General features: G+C 43.1%; 1 protein-coding gene across 3 annotated transcripts in view; it reads right to left on the reverse strand.

Moving 5' to 3' along the window:
• Window positions 1–361: 361 nt before the first annotated feature.
• Window positions 362–16578, reverse strand: part of CHAF1A (chromatin assembly factor 1 subunit A) — a 186978-nt gene continuing 170761 nt past the window's right edge. Inside the window, exons 13-14 of one of the 3 annotated variants that reach the window (XM_073686355.1) lie at window positions 3074–3167; window positions 362–586 (exon numbers count right to left, since the gene is read on the reverse strand). In XM_073686355.1, the coding sequence (XP_073542456.1) occupies window positions 516–586; window positions 3074–3167 (165 nt within the window). In that variant the 3' untranslated portion in view covers window positions 362–515. The remainder of the gene's footprint in view (window positions 587–3073; window positions 3168–16578) is intronic. The other 2 variants (XM_073686357.1, XM_073686354.1) reach the window with 2 other exon arrangements.

Consider the following 16578-nt stretch of genomic DNA (forward strand, 5'->3'; position numbering starts at 1 on the left):
CAAAGTGATGTCCAAAAAAGAGATGTAACCAGGAGCACTCACAGGTGGGACGCACGTCTAATTACCAAGGAACCCACTTGGAAATTTCAGGCAAAGGAGGAGAAAGACAGCGTCCACTTCCAGGGTGATAGTTAAATCTGAAGTAATCCTTTATTCAGCCATGTATAGTATTAGGACGTTTCGACTCCAGAGAGTCTTTATCAAGTATCACCCTGATGATGGACTCTGTCTTTCTCCTCCTTTATCACAAAGTGATGTGTCAGAATTGAAAAATTGAGCCTGTTCAGGGAGAGTAAAACTGGCTTTGGCAAGAAGGGGTTACTTACAATACAATAAAGATAATCATTGTGTTTTAAATCCAGCTTTATTAGAGACAAAACCTATTAAAAGTTTTTCTTATGTAGTTCTATTTTAATCACATCTGTAAGAATCTTAACAAATGTTTTTAAAAATTGTTTATAGATATGTTAACCTCTATGTATATGGCAAGATATTTACATTGCATATTCCACTTGTTACACTGCATTAGCTGATTCCTCATTCAGAGCTATCTCCATTCTGCATGGGGATTTTGGAGCAGTTCTCTCTGGGGAAAAAAAAAATTAAAATGAATGAAAATTGCTACATAGAAACCATGTATGTGTCAGGGGCATTTCTTATTAGTTTGGTCTCTTGTCATTATAAACTTTGTTACCCAAACTATAGCTTTGCAGTTTTAGAAAATGGCTGTACTGCATATCTCACCTGTCTTGTTACAATAAATGGGACATGACAGCATGAAAATGTAAGAAACATGTTTTTACTCAGCTCTATCCATTACACTTGTCTTGTTGTGCAGTCCATAAGAGAAGATCCTTTAAAGGAGTCTGTCACAACCCAACCCAAACTGCAATGATAGCTAATTAACATTTATATAGAGGACTTGGTCCCGATATAAAAAACAAACATGCCAGTAACATACCTTTTAGTGGTGTAGTTGTAGAAAATTTCACTTTTAATTCATATGCAAATAAGAGTGCTTTGGTGCACCCTTGGTGGGGCTAATGTCTTAGTGCACAGTTATTCCCTCACATTTGCTTATCTAGCACTGTCCCCGAGCTTGACTGACAGGACAATCGCTTTCTCAGAGTGTGTTCCCTAAACACTAATAACGGTTTCTATGCATTGACACTGGAAGAGCCCAGTGGAGCACTCGCAGTGTCAGTACAGGCACGTACTCTGTAGATGCGGCCACGCTCTGATCTCTGGCTTCACTCTGAAGCCACTCGCTACATTTTCGTGTGTAGTGAGTGGTGGCCACATCCTGCGCTCTAATTTCTGACTCCTGCCAGTCTGTGGCCGCTACACACTACATCCAGAAGTGTAGCAAGCCTCTTCAGAAAAGAGGTGGAGATTTGCATATGGATTAAGAGTGAATACAAACATTACAGTACGGGATCACAGCTGATTCGTTCTGTGAGGCTAAATATTTCACTGCCTGTTTCAAAGCAATGTTTAACCCCACAGAAAGAATTAGCTGTGATCCTATGCTGTCCTGTCTGTATACTCTTTTGCTTCCTCCCCTGCCCAGGAGCTGTGGTATGATCAGACCATGTCCCTGTACGGTCAGACAGCCATTACAGTGTACATAGCAGGGACACATTTTTTTTTTTTTTAAACACATCCAATTGTGGAACTTATTATTCCAAGATCTATTGATTAAAATTAACTTTCTTTGTGGGAAAACCCCTTTACGTTTTTTTTTTCTCCTTGCTGCCACTCACTTTCAGCTATTGGGGCAGTGCATGGAACTGTAAGGGTATGTGCGCACAATCAGTATTTGCTTGCAGAAATATCTGCAAGGTTCTGCACCTCTTGGCAGCAAAAAAGCTGCGGAAATTCAACAGCATTTTTGCGTGCGGATTCGCCATGCGTTTTGTACAATGCATTGTATAAGAAAAACACAGGCAAAAATGCACAAAGAATGGACATGCTGCTTATTTAAACACACATGAAATCCCGTCAGGAATATTCCTGATCATGTGCATAGATCTTGCAAATTCTCAAAAAATGCTGGATAAGGTTTGCAATGCGTTTTTGGGACCCCTTCCATGCGGATTTACCGCATAAAAATGCACAGTGTGCACATACCCCACTAGTCACAAGTTCACTAAACCGTGAGCGCTGTAATCATTCCCCAGCACTTTGATAGCCTGTTCAGTGGCATGTGTGCGCAGAGTAGGCTGTTGATCAATGTGCCAGGGAGTGATTACATCACCCCGATGACTGGAAGCGAGTGATTGCAGGGACAATATAACTTCATTTTCTCCCTGTAGCCGCTGCTCCAGTAATGCAGCCAGACAGCATTGAAGTGCCATTTGCCCACACAAAAACATTATATCTGCAGGTAAATAAAGTTTCAGGATGTGACAGGTTCCTTTTAACATAACCTTTCAAAATGTTATACCAATGTAAATGTATTGGAAACACATACAGGCAATGGGGAACGTTATATGTTGCAAGTTTAAAATGTCTAGTTTTGTCTATTATAGTACAAAGCAGAAAAGGGAAAAAAGTGGACTGTGGGAGAAAATGTGTAATGTAGGCAAATGAAAACACTGCTCGTAATGCCCATATATCTAAGCTTTCTAGAAAGGCTTTCAAAGGCTTATACAATACTGGAAAACACACTTTCCATCATTAATAGGGTTGTAATGTCTTTTGGGACAGAGACCCCAATTCCAGTGCTGTCACTTGCTTGGTTTTCAGAAACTATTGTTTTATCTACTGAAAATCTGGCGATTCTTTCAGTGATGTGAGCTGCCCACATTGACAGCTTGCTATCTACACTGTGCATGGGCACAAAGCTGGTAATATGTGGTGGTGGTCTGGCTAACCAAAGCTCATGGAAACCGAGGACTATATAGCAGGGGATTATCACAGAGGACTAAAAAAAGCTGCAGTAAATAAGTGATTCATGAAACTGACAACACTGAAATCGGGGTCTATTTCTACTTTCAGCTGCTCTCAGGTTGGGCAGCAAAAGCTTGGTGATACTCCATTTCAAGTTATCTAAAAATTCACAAAAACACACCTTTTCTAATTTCTTCCAATATTACGCAATCGTCATCATCATCTTCCTCCTCTTCAGTATCAGCCTGGAAGCCATCTGACTCCAATGTTGTTACCTACACCATACATAGAAATATTAAAATTCATAACGGCTTTCAGAATTTAATTTTATTATGCTTACTTATACAGCACCATCATATTCCACAGCGTACTGTTGCTTGAATGCAGAGTTTGGGGGTTGGTCTGACTGTCTGCGGCCCTTGAACCCAAAAAGAACAAATTTTTACGCTTGGCTGCGCCACAGCCTTGTATTGCCTAAGCGACGGTAAGTCACTGAGACTTCCGCTCCGCTGGCAGTACGCAGCCAAAAGGAGCCGGAGGGAAACAATGGGAGCGGCACTTTGCACATGCGCGGGAGGGGAGGCAGAGCAGGGCGGGATTATAGTAATTTAGCACAGAGGTGGCGATTTAGGGGAATAGTAAGCAGATAGGAGGAGCTTGCTTGGCGTCCCCCAGACGCCAAGCCTCTGGAAAACAGACTTTATAACACCAGATTTCTCTGTAATCAGACCTCTGCTATGGACCATACAGGTATGTATAGATTTACTTTTCTATCACCGGTATGCCCATAGTAGAGGTCTGATATCGCCCAGGGGAGGAAGGGGGAGGGGGTGACACATTCCCTTTAAAGCGCACCCTTCAGCAGGCTTGTGCTTCATAAACCACATATACTGTCAGGTGGGTGCAGTTACACGGATTAAAATGATACCTTTGTTGATTATAAAAACTACTGGACAGATTTAGTCTTTATTTTCATTTCTGAGATCATGATATGCTTGTGCTTTAGGGTGGGGCTTTATCTGGTGCTCTGCTCATGTATTCATATGTATAGCTTCTGATCGGTCACTGTGCCTTCAGTGTCCTGCCTCCTATTTTAAATACTGCCTTTGTAATTGTGGTATACATCAAGAAATTTGCCTGCAGCAAAACAGCCCCACCACATGCGCAGTAGCATCTCTGTGTTGCTGAGAGATGGTACTGCGCAAGTACCGCTAGCGGCGCCATTTTGCTGAAGGAAAAATAAATTTGCCTGCAGCAATATGGCGCTGCCGGCCGCGCTTGCGCAGTAGCATCTCTCAGCAACCCAGAGATGCTACTGCGCATGTGGTGGGGCTGTTTTGTTGAAAGCAAATTTCTTGGTGTACCACGATTACACAGGCAGTATTTAAAATAGGAGGCAGGTCACTGAAGGCACAGTTACCTGTCAGAAGCTGTATATATGAATATATGAGCAGAGCATCAGATAAAGCCCCTCTCCAAAGGCCCGCCCCGAAGCACAAGCATCTCATTATCTCAGAAATGAAAAGATTATAAAAGAACCACTGGACGAATTTCATCAACAAAAGTATCATTTTAATCAGTGTAACGGCGCTCACCTGACAGTGTATGTGGTTTATTGAGCACAATCCTTCTGACCGATGCGCTTTAATGACACATTCTGACTCCATTCTCACATTGATGTAGCTGTACAGCAAGCTTTTTGCAAAATGTATATCAGATTAAAAAAAGCGGAAATTTTTTTTTTTTTTTAAACTTCAGAATTTTCCACAAAATTGCATTCAACATTGCCATCTATATGTGAACTGTAGTTGCTATTGGTGAGAGTTGAACACTTTGGGTGGTGTTCTTTCAGATGTAAAGCTTTACTGCATACTGTAAGACTACTGAAGAAATTGCAAGTCGAATTTTGGGATAATTGACACACTGAAATCCAAAAGCAAGCGTCAACCACAGCACAGAAAGATGTGCTTATTAAAAGAAGATTTTAGTTTCCTTTTTTACAACATACACATGCGCACATACATATACACACACACACACATATTGTATACATACACTTGTGAACATAATTGTTGGTACCCTTCTGTTAAAGTAAGAAAAACCCAGTGTGCACTGAAACTAGCAAAAGTCATTTTCAATTTAAATTTACTAAATATCAACTAATGAAAGTCAGATGTTGCTTTTGAATTGTGGTTTAACAGATAATTTTAATGTAATCTGTCAAGTCATTTCATTGTAGTATGCTAATAGTATCCCGAAATAGGGCTTGAGCAGCTCTTTCAGGATATGCAACTTATTTCTCTATATGGCCCACTTTGCTTTGCTGTAAGCCCCTGACAAATTTATTGTCTTGCGTTGGCAATTCAAGCATACAGTATGTAAATGGCAAATGAATATTCACCCCTTTTTCTGCCCATAAAGACACAATAAATTTATCAGGTGCTTACAGCAAGACAAGGGGACCACGTAGAGAAATAAAAATTACATATCCTGAAAGGACTGCCTATTTGAAGATACTATTAGTATACTACAAAGAAATGACCTGACAGATTACCTTTAAAAAACAAAAACACTAATGAAAATGGCCTGGATAAAAATGATGGTATCCCTACGAAAGATTGAAAATAATTTGACCATAGGGACATGTTAACACTAAGGTGTGTCCTGTAATTAGCACCACATGTGTCTAAAAACTTATCAGTCAGTTTGCTTATTTAAATGGTGAAAAGTAGTCCCTTTGCTGTTTGGCATCAGTGTGTACTACACTGAACATGAACCAAAAAAGGCTAAAGAGAAAGTGGTCAAAGGAGATTAGAAAGAAAATTATAGACAAAATGTTCAATGTAAATACTTTCATGCCCAAAAATGACATAAGTATTCTCGGAGTGATACCTTTATTGGCTAACCACAAAAAAAAATATATATGCAGACAAATATGTTAAAAGGTAAAGGCAATAAAGGCCAACTCCAAACAGCTTGATATTCCTGTTACTATAATTGCATATTATTTAAGGTCTATGGGACAGTAGCCAATCTTCCTGGATGTGACCAAAAGAGGAAAACTCATGACAAAATTGAAGAGACTGTTCGTATTAAAGGTAACTAAAGAGCCCAGAACAACTTCTACAGAGATCAGAGGTAAACTCCAAGATCAAGGTACATCAGTGTCAGATTGCACCATTGGTCACCGTCTTGGCCAAAGTGGATTTCATGAAAGTCGACAGAGGTAACCACTGTTGAAAGAAAATCATAAAAAAAAAAAAAGTGGAGACTGGAATTTTCCAAAATGCATACGGACAAGCCATAAAGCTTCTGGGAGAATGTCCTTTGGTGAGATGAGCCAAAACTGGAGCTTTTTGGAAAGTCACATCAGTTCTATGATTAGACGAAAAATTAAGCCTACAAAGAAAAAAACATTGTACCTACTGTAAAACTTTGAGGAGACTTGGTTATGTTTTGGGGCAGCATCTGGCACAAGCTGTCTTGAATCTGTAAAGGGCACAATTAAACCTCAAGACTATTAATGCATTCTGAAGTGAAATGTGCTGCCCAGTGTCAGAAAGCTTGGTCTGAGTTGTAGGTTATGGGTCCTCCACCAACAGGATGACGACCCCAAACACAGCTATAAACATCAAAAGAATGGCTAAAAGCAAAAACACTGGACTATTCTGAAGTGGCCTTCTATGAGCCCTGATCTAAATCCTATTGAACATCTGTGGAAGGAGTTGAAATATGCCGTCTGGAAAAGGAAGCTTTCAGACCGGAGACACCTGGAGCAGTTTGCTCATGAGGAGTGGTCCAAAATAACTGGACAGGTGCAGAAGTCCCATGGAGAATTACAAAAATCATTTGTTTGCAGTGATTGCCTCAAAAAGTTGTGCAACAAAACATTAAGTTAGGGGTACAATCATTTTTGTCCAGGTCATTTCATTAGTTTGTTTTCTTATATTTTTCTGTCGAATCACCATTCGAAAGCAATGTCTGATTTTCATTAGCTGATATTAAGTAAATTTAAACTGCAAATTATTTGCAGAACTAAAGCCATTTCAGTGACCATCGTGGTGTTTCTTTAAAAGAAGTGTAGCAACAATTTTGTCACCGTTTGTATGTACAGTGGAGGCCAACGTTTTGGTCCATTCAGGGTGACAGCCTTTAAAAGAAATAATGACAATGTGTAAAAGCCCTAAGTGTATAGTACATATGCAGTCATGGCCGCAAGTGTTGGCACCCTTGAAATTGTTCCATCCCAGGCTTGAAACAAAGTGGTTTTCCCACAATTTTGGAAAGGTGCCAACAATTATGTCTGGCTAATTTTTGGGGTTGTGTGTGAAATTATGTCCCATTAGATTTTTTTTCCTATTTTTTCTCGTGTTGTTCCAACACACAAAGGAAATGAACGTGTATAAAAAAACATGTGTAACTGAACTAATTTTCTGGGAGAATTACTTCATTTTCTGTAACAATTTCAAGGGTGTCAACACTTTCGGCCATTAGTGTACATGTATGGAAGAGAAAAACCATTTCAGTATCACATTTACAGTATATAATTTTTATTTCGGATCATAAACCAATGAATTATACAAACCAGATGGTGGTATACACAAAATGAAACTAGATTACTTATACTTGTCAATGTAAAATCAGAAAATTTCTCAGTAACGATTATCCTAAACTTTGTCAGTACGATTATTAATTTAAGTATAATACAGATCATCATGAACAATACTCACTTAATGTTGTAGGTCATATAGGAATCCTATTCTAATATGCTAACATTAGGCTAATGAACTAAGGAAGCCACAGACCGTGTAATAAATGAGCAATAAAATAGATGAGATCAGCACTCTCTTTTTCTCAACTTGTACGACTGCCCAGCAGGTTCAGGCACCATATTTGCACTGAGCACCTTGTCTTGTATTGGTACCTAGTGAGCATATCTGCCTGACCACACACAAGCACCTCTTTATATCAGCTCACAGTCGCTGCTTGATTTTGGTAGGGCAGCACTGCAAGCTGATGTCACCCACTCATGTCATTCCTCTGCTCCCATAAGACAGTATAAATGCACTCACCATGTAAATCATGCAAGTGCTTGCACTTATGCATAGAACATGGTGCTTTCCCAGCATGTACTTTACAGCTGGAGCACATTTTCAAACACCAAGCTGTACAAAGTTGAATGCTTATTGGATGAAATATATCAGATGGTGTGTATTTGTGTATCGAGGGAGGGGTGGCCTTAAGATATTAACACCCTCTATCAAGGTGTACAGAATTAGGAAGCTCGTTTTCCTCAGGCAAAATGGTACAATAAAGATTTAATTGACTCTGAAAAGTCAAAAATTGTTTTAAGTCCTACAGAGGGGATGCAGCACTCTTGAAGTTGCGATCACAGATCAAAAGTATTGTAGTAAATAGTCAACAGGGTCGCAAAAAACCGTGGTGAGAAAAAAAGATGTACATTAACTGCCAAAGATTTGAGAAGAATTAAAACTTGAAGAAACCATGAACCCATAATCCTCCAGTGCTGTCATATTCCAGAACTACAACATCCCTGAAGTGCCCAGAAGAACAAGGTGTTCAGTGCTTAGAGTCATGTCCATGGTAAGGAGGTTGGAAACAGGCCACCACTGAAAAAGACACAGAAGGTGAAACGTCATGCCTGGGCCAAGAAATTTGTGAAGACATATTTTTCAAAGGTTTTATGGACGGATGAGACGAGTGTAACACTTTATGGACCAGACTCAAGGGCCCGTGACTGAGTCAAAGTGGAGGTCTGTGCCCGTTACTGTTCCAGATGCCAGCAAGTTGGAAATGGGGTTTTGCTATGGGCTGGTATAGTTAAAGATGAGCTAGTTGGATCTTTTCAGGTTGAAGATGGACTCAAAATCAACTCAAAAACCTGCTGCAAGTTTATAAAAGAATGGGGGCGGTTCAGTAAGATGTTTATGCCAAAAATCTGTCATTAACCGCAAATAAAAAGTAGTTTCAGATGTCGAATATTTGGGTATGCATATCATGGCTAGGCCATTGGATTTTATCAAACGTAAGATTAACCCCTTATTGCATAAATATTTAACAAAAATTCTTGGCGCAAACTGCCCATGTTAGTCATTGGTAGGGGTAATTTAGTAAAGATATTCCTATTTTGATACCAATGAAATTTTTTGACGAAGTTTATGGTCTGTTTAGATCTCTTTGGAAAAAGAAACAAGCAAGAATAAAACTTGAACATTTACAAAATTTAAAAAAAAACTTCCGGAGAGCTAGCAATACTTGTAGTTAAATGCCAAAAAATAAATCCACACAACAACTGAAGCTGGGGGCAAGGAATAAATATTAACATTGCCGGAAGGCTACTTATTGAAAATCCATGTGTCTAATAGAGGCTGGTTTTCAGAATGAAAGCGAGCCTATATGCCAGACACTGGCTATGATATTTAAAGTCCAGGATAGAGGAAAGGAAATACCTGGAATTAGTGGGCATACTAAATTTACCATTTTGTGGCATTATCACACGCTGCCCGAAATATTTAAATTACATTATTTAATAGACTGGGGGAAAAAGTACATTAATACAATAGATCATGTTTTAACTCCTGAAGAGTTTCGATCAACTCCAATAAGGCTTTAGTTTGTCACACAACCAATTCTATCAATATCTTTAATTCAGACATGCGTATAACACAAAAGCTATGAATATAGATAATTCCTTTATTTTACAAAAAAAAAAAAAAAAATATGACAGCCCCTTCTTCACTTGACAAACCCCTTTGAGAACTTGTGGCCCATTCTTAAAAAGGGACTGTTTGCACAGAATGACTGTTCAAACGATGTACAGGGGCTCAGTGCTTCATGGCGGGGCCAATCATATATATACACCTTCCCACCTTCTTGGTTTCCATCTATCCCCACCCTTTTGTGGCTTTATGAAGCCAGAGCTGTCAAAGACGAGGGGGGTGGAGATAGAGGGAAATCAAGAAGGTGGGGTCCGTTATTATTCTATCAGATGAAAACAATTGAGATGGGAAAATTTACATTTTCTGTTTACTTTCTTAAATATTCAGGTTTATTAACCTTTTTGATTGGCCGACAGTACTGCAGTTGTTCAATAATAAAATTCAATCAAAAATACAAATTGTTTAATACGTGTGCACACATTATTGTCCTTCTCATCTTTCACTGCTCATCTATTACAGGCCATGGCTTCTTTAGCTCATTATCCAAATGTTAGCATAGGAGAATAGGATTCCTATAGGACCTGGAGCACATCAAGTGAGTATGGTTCATGATGATCTGTTTTATACTTAGAATTTCTCAGTAATAATTGTCTTAAATAAAACAATTAAAAAATGTATATATATTGTATATATGAATCAAATTGGTCATATAATCTATTGTTAGTCCCAAAACACTTTAACCAAACATTTTCTCTCCCAGGAGCGGCCAGCTTTCAGTCATGCAGGCATGCCCAGAGTTGTTACAGTCACTGCTCACAGCACCCAGCACCAAGAACTGTGGCTGTAACTACACCCCACACTGATTTGACAGCCAGCTCTGACACAGCTATAAGAAAGTCCCCGGCACTCATGCACTGCAGAGCAGGCCATCAACCAGTACTGGAAAGTTCTTATAGTTGTATAGCATAGCGTGGTAGTTTTAAGCACACTCAGAACTATGAGCAGTGACTAATTTCTCCATGCACGCCTAAAAGCTGGGAGCTCCTAGGAGAGATTAAATTCATTTTTTTACCAGGTGCCACACTTTCAGCACTGCAGCTGGGCACCTTCATAATGCTATTAACCTACTGATTTACACGATATCTGCAGGTTAATAGTTATCGGAAATGATAGGCTTCCTTTAAATATCTAGTGGTCTATTCATGAAGTTTTCTTAAGTCCAGCATTTTAAGTGCAATATAGGAGTATACAAGAAATATAGCAGAAGGTAAGAGCTACAACCTAGCACCTCCCTTTTTCATTATTCTACTCCATCACCATGTTTGCATATGCTCTTATATTTATAGCTCTATTAATTCCTTACTTTCCTTCGCCATCTCCGAACCCCAACAACAAAACAATCTCTCCTTCACCCCACACCACCTTCCCACCTGCTCTTTAACATCAGATCCCACCTTTTAAAACACAAAACAAGCTCTGCACTCTCCCATCTCCTCTCCCTTATGGTGATGATACCTCACAATTCTGGACCACCGCAGCTAAAATGTATACATTTTGCCTTCTCATCACTCCCCAGTTACCCAAAAGCACTATACCTCTAACGTAAAATCCATCTACATGACCCTTGTTCCTCCACTCCCTCTCTCCGATGTACTATGGAATGCCCACTGCATCTGTAATAAACGCAGTATCATTCATGACTTCTTGCAATCCATCCTTGAAACTCACTGAAACAAGGCCGACAGCATCTGATACAGCCTCCACTGCTGTTATGGTGGCTTTCATTTCACCCACAGTTGTTAAAAAGAAGGCAAACAACTGCACCTTCAAACCAATCCCACCTTTACTCTTCTTCCAACCTCCAAGTGGCAGTCATATACTGACCCCCAGGACCTGCCACTGCATTTATCAATCACCTCTCCACAGCTATCCCCACCATCATCATGGATGATTTCAACATCCTCATGGACACCCATCAGTTAACAGCCTCCAAGTTCTTGCCCTTGTTTCTTTTTTAGGTCTTCTAGAATGGTCCTCCACAACCACCCTTAAAGATGGACATACCCCAAGACATCATTCTCACCCGCCTATGTTCCTTATCTAACCTCAGCCCCATCTGACCATCTACTCTTTCTCATCCCTAATCTCTTCGCCTACCTCTTTCACAAAACCAGTAGTTAGCATAGCCCTGGCAGAAACCACTTGAATACTTGACTCTTACCGTTGTCCATCATATCTTAAGTCCACAACACAGCAGCAGTTTTCTATAATTTTACACCTGAGTCATCTATTGACTCGATCACCCCCTCTAGTGCATAGCAAAAGGCAATGAATCAACAGACAACCCTGACACACCAACCTCACAAAAAAGCTGCGAAAAGAGTCCAGGGTTGTGGAGAAGCACTGAAAGAAAACGCACTCGCAGGAAGACGAACACATTCAAACAAATTTCACTTTCAAATTGTCCCTCACCTCTGCTAAACAGGACTACCTTACAACTCATCTTCTTTATTCCATAACTCCAGTTATTCAACACTTAACTCCCTCCTCCTCCCAGTTAGTCCCTCATTTTTGTAAAGACTATGCTACACATTTCAAAAATAAAAATCAACCACATTAGACAAAGCTTTAATGTACAATCTCCCTGCATAACAGACCACTGTTCTTCCCCCATAACTTTCATTTCCACCATCACTGAAGAAAATCTTACTCATCTTCTCTCCAAATCACACCTCACCATTTGTGTTTGACACGCTCATCCCACCTCCTCCCCAAACTCACTAGTATGCTTATCCTGACTAACCCATTTCTATAGCCTATGATTAACCTCTAGTGTCTTCCCTTCTGCTTTTAACCCTAGAAAGCATACCTGGGGCCTCGCAGGCCCGCCCTGTTAATTGTTTTCTATTTTCTGCAAGATTTCTTTAGTTAGAATTTTGAAACTCTAGGTATTCCTCAGGTATATAGTTGTTTGTCATTTCCAGTTGGTCATTTATTTATTATTTGCACACGGGCCTAAAAGGCCCCAGGTATGTGAAAATGTAGATTTTTATGGTCATGCGTTCTAGGGTTAAACACAACAATCATGCCTATCCTGAAGAAGCCATTACTTGACCTAACCTAGTCAGGCCATCACTACTCCCTTTCGCTTCAAAACTCCTTGAAAAGCAGGTCCACATTGAACTTTCCTCCCACCTCTCATCCAGCTCACCGTTCTACAACCTACAATCCAGCTTGATAGAAGCATTAGGAAAGACATTGCCAATATAAAGGCACTGAGGTACCCAAAAATGTATCAATTATCTCCTGGATGCAGATACAGTTGAAAGGAACGTTTGAAGAGGGAAGCCGTTCACTCCCTCCCCCATCAATCTCCCTCTGTGTCTAATGCAGGGCTGCATAGCTCCAGTCCTCAAGGGCCACCAACAGTGCATATTTTCAGGATTTCCTTAGCATTGCACAAGGTGTGGGAATCTTGACCTGTGCAGGTGATTTAATTATCACCTGTACAATACTAAGGAAAGACTGATTTTGGTAAGACCTTACCTGTAAAATCCTTTTCAGCGAAGGAAGGAAGGGAGACAGATCCATTACTAGTGGGTAGGCGGAGGCCCACAGGATAGTTCACCTCAGATTACAAAAAGTGACGACCGGCCCCTCCAGCTTAGGCTCCTCCTACTCCCATGTTCCTCAGTCCGTACACAAGCTAAGGAAGAGCAGACAACACCAGCGGAACAACACAACCCCTTCCGAAAATTCAGAAATGCGAGAGAACAGGTTATGCATATAACAGAAAAAAACACACAGTCCCAGGCACTACTCACTGGACCTGACAACTGCGATGAGCTGGCAATGCTGGAACAGAGCTCTAGCGCGCCGACCCCCGCCCAGATGACCGCCATCAGAGAGGAGTCAAGCCGCATCTAGAAAACAATAATGCACTTCTGCCATGGGAGGGTGCTGTGTCTCCCTTCCTTCCTTCGCTGAAAAGGATTTTACAGGTAAGGTCTTACCAAAATCAGTCTTTCAGCAGCAGAAGGGAAGGAAGGGAGACACAGATCCATTACTAGTGGGACGTCCCAAAGCAGTCCAGAACTCAAGGGTGGGAAACCGTGGCAGAATCGCCAACACCCCAACAACTTAGTCAAGCGCGCAACAAGCGCCAAAACTAGATAAAGAGATAACCTAAACCACCACCGCCTGCAGGACCCTGCGTCCCAAGGCCGCCTCGGCGGAAGCACTCACGTCCACTTAATAAAATTTAGTAAAAGTGTGAACGGAGCTCCAGGTAGCCGCCCGGCAGAGCTGTGCTGCAGAGGCCCCCTGATGAAAAGCCCATGACGAACCAACAGCTCTCGTGGAATGAGCTCGAACCTTAACTGGACAAGGCTCGCCCTTGGAGCCGGTACGCTTCCAGGATAGCCAAACGTATCCACCGAGCTATAGTGTCCTTGGAGGCCCGCTGACCACGCCGACGACCAGCAGGAATCACAAAAAGAGAGTCCGACTTCCGAAACCCTTGCATGATTGAAAGATAGAACTTCAAAGCCCGCACCAAATCCAACAAGTGCAAGGCTCGCTCCTTTGGACTTTTCGGATTCGGACAGAGGGAGGGCAACACGATGTCCTGATAGACGTGGAAACGCGACACCACTTTAGGCAGAAAATCGCCACGGGTACGAAGCACCACGCGATCCGAGTGGAACTCCAGAAAAGGGGGCGAGCAAGACCGTGCCGCCAACTCAGAAACCCTTCTCAAAGAGGTGATCGTCACCAGGAAGGCCACCTTCCAAGAAAGTAAGTAAAGCATAGCTGAATCCATAGGCTCAAACGGCCCATGCTGAAGAGCCTCCAAGACCAGATTGAGCCGCCAAGGAGCCACAAACGCCCTCCGAGGCGGAAACTGCCGTGCAACCCCGCGAAAAAAAGAGCGCACATCCCTGCGCGAGGCAATAGCCTTTTACGAAAAAGCACGGATAGTGCAGATACCTGACCCCACAAGGTACCAACCGCCAGACCCTTGGCCAGACCACATTGCAGAAAAACCAATAAGTTGGGAATGGAAAAAACCCTCGGGTTCCTTGACGTTCCAGAACACCATGAATAGAAGGCCTCCCAAGTTCTGTGATAAATCCTGGTAGTAGCTGGACCTCTGGCCGCCCGCAAGGTGGCAATGACCTCGGCCGAAAACCCCTCGACGGGTCAAGATCTCGGTCTCAAGTGCCACGCCGTCAAACGAAGAGACTTCAGGTCCGGATGACGAATGGGCCCTTGGGTTAACAGGTCCGGGCGAAGAGGCAGTGGAAACGGAGGCGCCGCCAGAAGAGACACCAGCGTAGAATACCACGCCCTCCGCAGCCAATCCGGCGCCACCAAAATTGCCGGAATTCGTTTGAGTTTGATCCGCCGAATGACCAGAGGAAGCAAGGATACCGGCGGAAACACGTAGATCAGCTCGAACTGGTCCCACGGGGCCACTAGAGCATCTAAAGCCACAGCCTCCGGGTCCCTGTACCTGGACATAAACGTCGGAATCCTGGCGTTCAGCCTGGATGCCATCAAGTCCACCTAGGGAGTCCCCCAACGGGAGCACAGCAGTGTAAGAACTTCCGGATGAAGACTCCATTCTCCGGGATCCACCTGCTCGCGACTGAGGAAGTCCGCAGTGATATTCAGCACTCCTGGGATGTGAATCGGTGAGATGGCTGGGACCCTGGACTTGGCTCATACCAGGATCCGAGAGACCTCCATCATGAGTCTGGAACTCCTCGTCCCGCCCTGATGGTTGATATACGCGACCGCTGTCGCATTGTCCGTTTGAATCCGGACCGGCAGACCGCTCAAGGGGATCGTCCAATGTCGGAGGCAGAGAAATACCGCTCTCAACTCCAGGATGTTGATCGGCAGAGACGACTCCTGACGACCAGACCCCCTGAACCCAGAGATCGTTCCAAACCCCCCCCCCCCCCGGCCAGTCAGGCTGGCATCGGTGGTAATGACCGACCACCGTGGGAGGAGGAAGGATTTCCCCAGGGATAAAGCCTCCGGACGTAACCACCATCCAAGAGACTCTCGCACCCTGCGGGAGATACCGACACAGCGATCTAGCGAAGCCGGCGATCGGTCCCAACGGGTCAGAATAAGATTTTGGAGACCCCAGGAATGAAATTGTGCAAACGGTACTGCTTCCATTGCTGCCACCATCAGACCCAGAAGGCGCATACACTTCCGAAGGGACATCGCCATCGCCGATCTCATATCCTGGACATGGTGACTAAGGTTCGCTTGCTTGTCCGGAGGCAGGGACACCACTGCTCGAACTGTGTCGAAAAGCATCCCCAAGAACAGGATTGACTGCGACGGCTCCAAAGACGACTTCTTCCAATTGACCAGCCACCCGAAGTCATCCAGGTGCTGAAGGGAGAGATCGCGAGCCGTCACCGCCTCCTCCGCTGTGGATGACACAATTAACAGGTCGTCCAGGTAGGGGAGAATCGTAACTCCTTGCCTTCGAAGGAGCGCCATGAGCGGCGCCAGAATTTTTGTAAAAACCCTGGGCGCCGAGGCCAACCCGAATGGTAGGGCCACAAACTGGTAATGGGCATGACCTATGGCGAAATGAAGGAAGCGCTGGTGAGCCCTGCCGATAGGGACATGCAAATAGGCGTCACGGCTGTCAATCGACACCAAGAAATCGTACTGAGACAGAGCCACCACGACAGAGTGAAGAGACTCCATACGGAATTTCCGGGTCCGGACATGAACATTCAATTCTGTGAGGTCCAGAATGGGGCGAAACTTGTCCTCCTTTTTGGGGACCACAAAAAGGTTGGAGTAAAACCCCCTTCCCCGGTCCTCCGGCGGAACCGGAACCACCACCCCCTGCTGCAGAAGAGAGTCGACCTCCCGCAGCAGTGCGGCAGCCAGCTTGGGCTCGGACGGGATGCGTGACTGACGAAATCTGTCCGGGGGTCGAGAATGAAACTCTATGAAATGGCCTGCCGAC

The sequence above is a fragment of the Phyllobates terribilis genome, unplaced genomic scaffold (assembly GCF_046119375.1).
Source record: "Phyllobates terribilis strain yellow unplaced genomic scaffold, ASM4611937v1 Scaffold_1__5_contigs__length_1240528914, whole genome shotgun sequence".
In the NCBI taxonomy this organism is placed as follows: Eukaryota; Metazoa; Chordata; class Amphibia; order Anura; family Dendrobatidae; genus Phyllobates; species Phyllobates terribilis.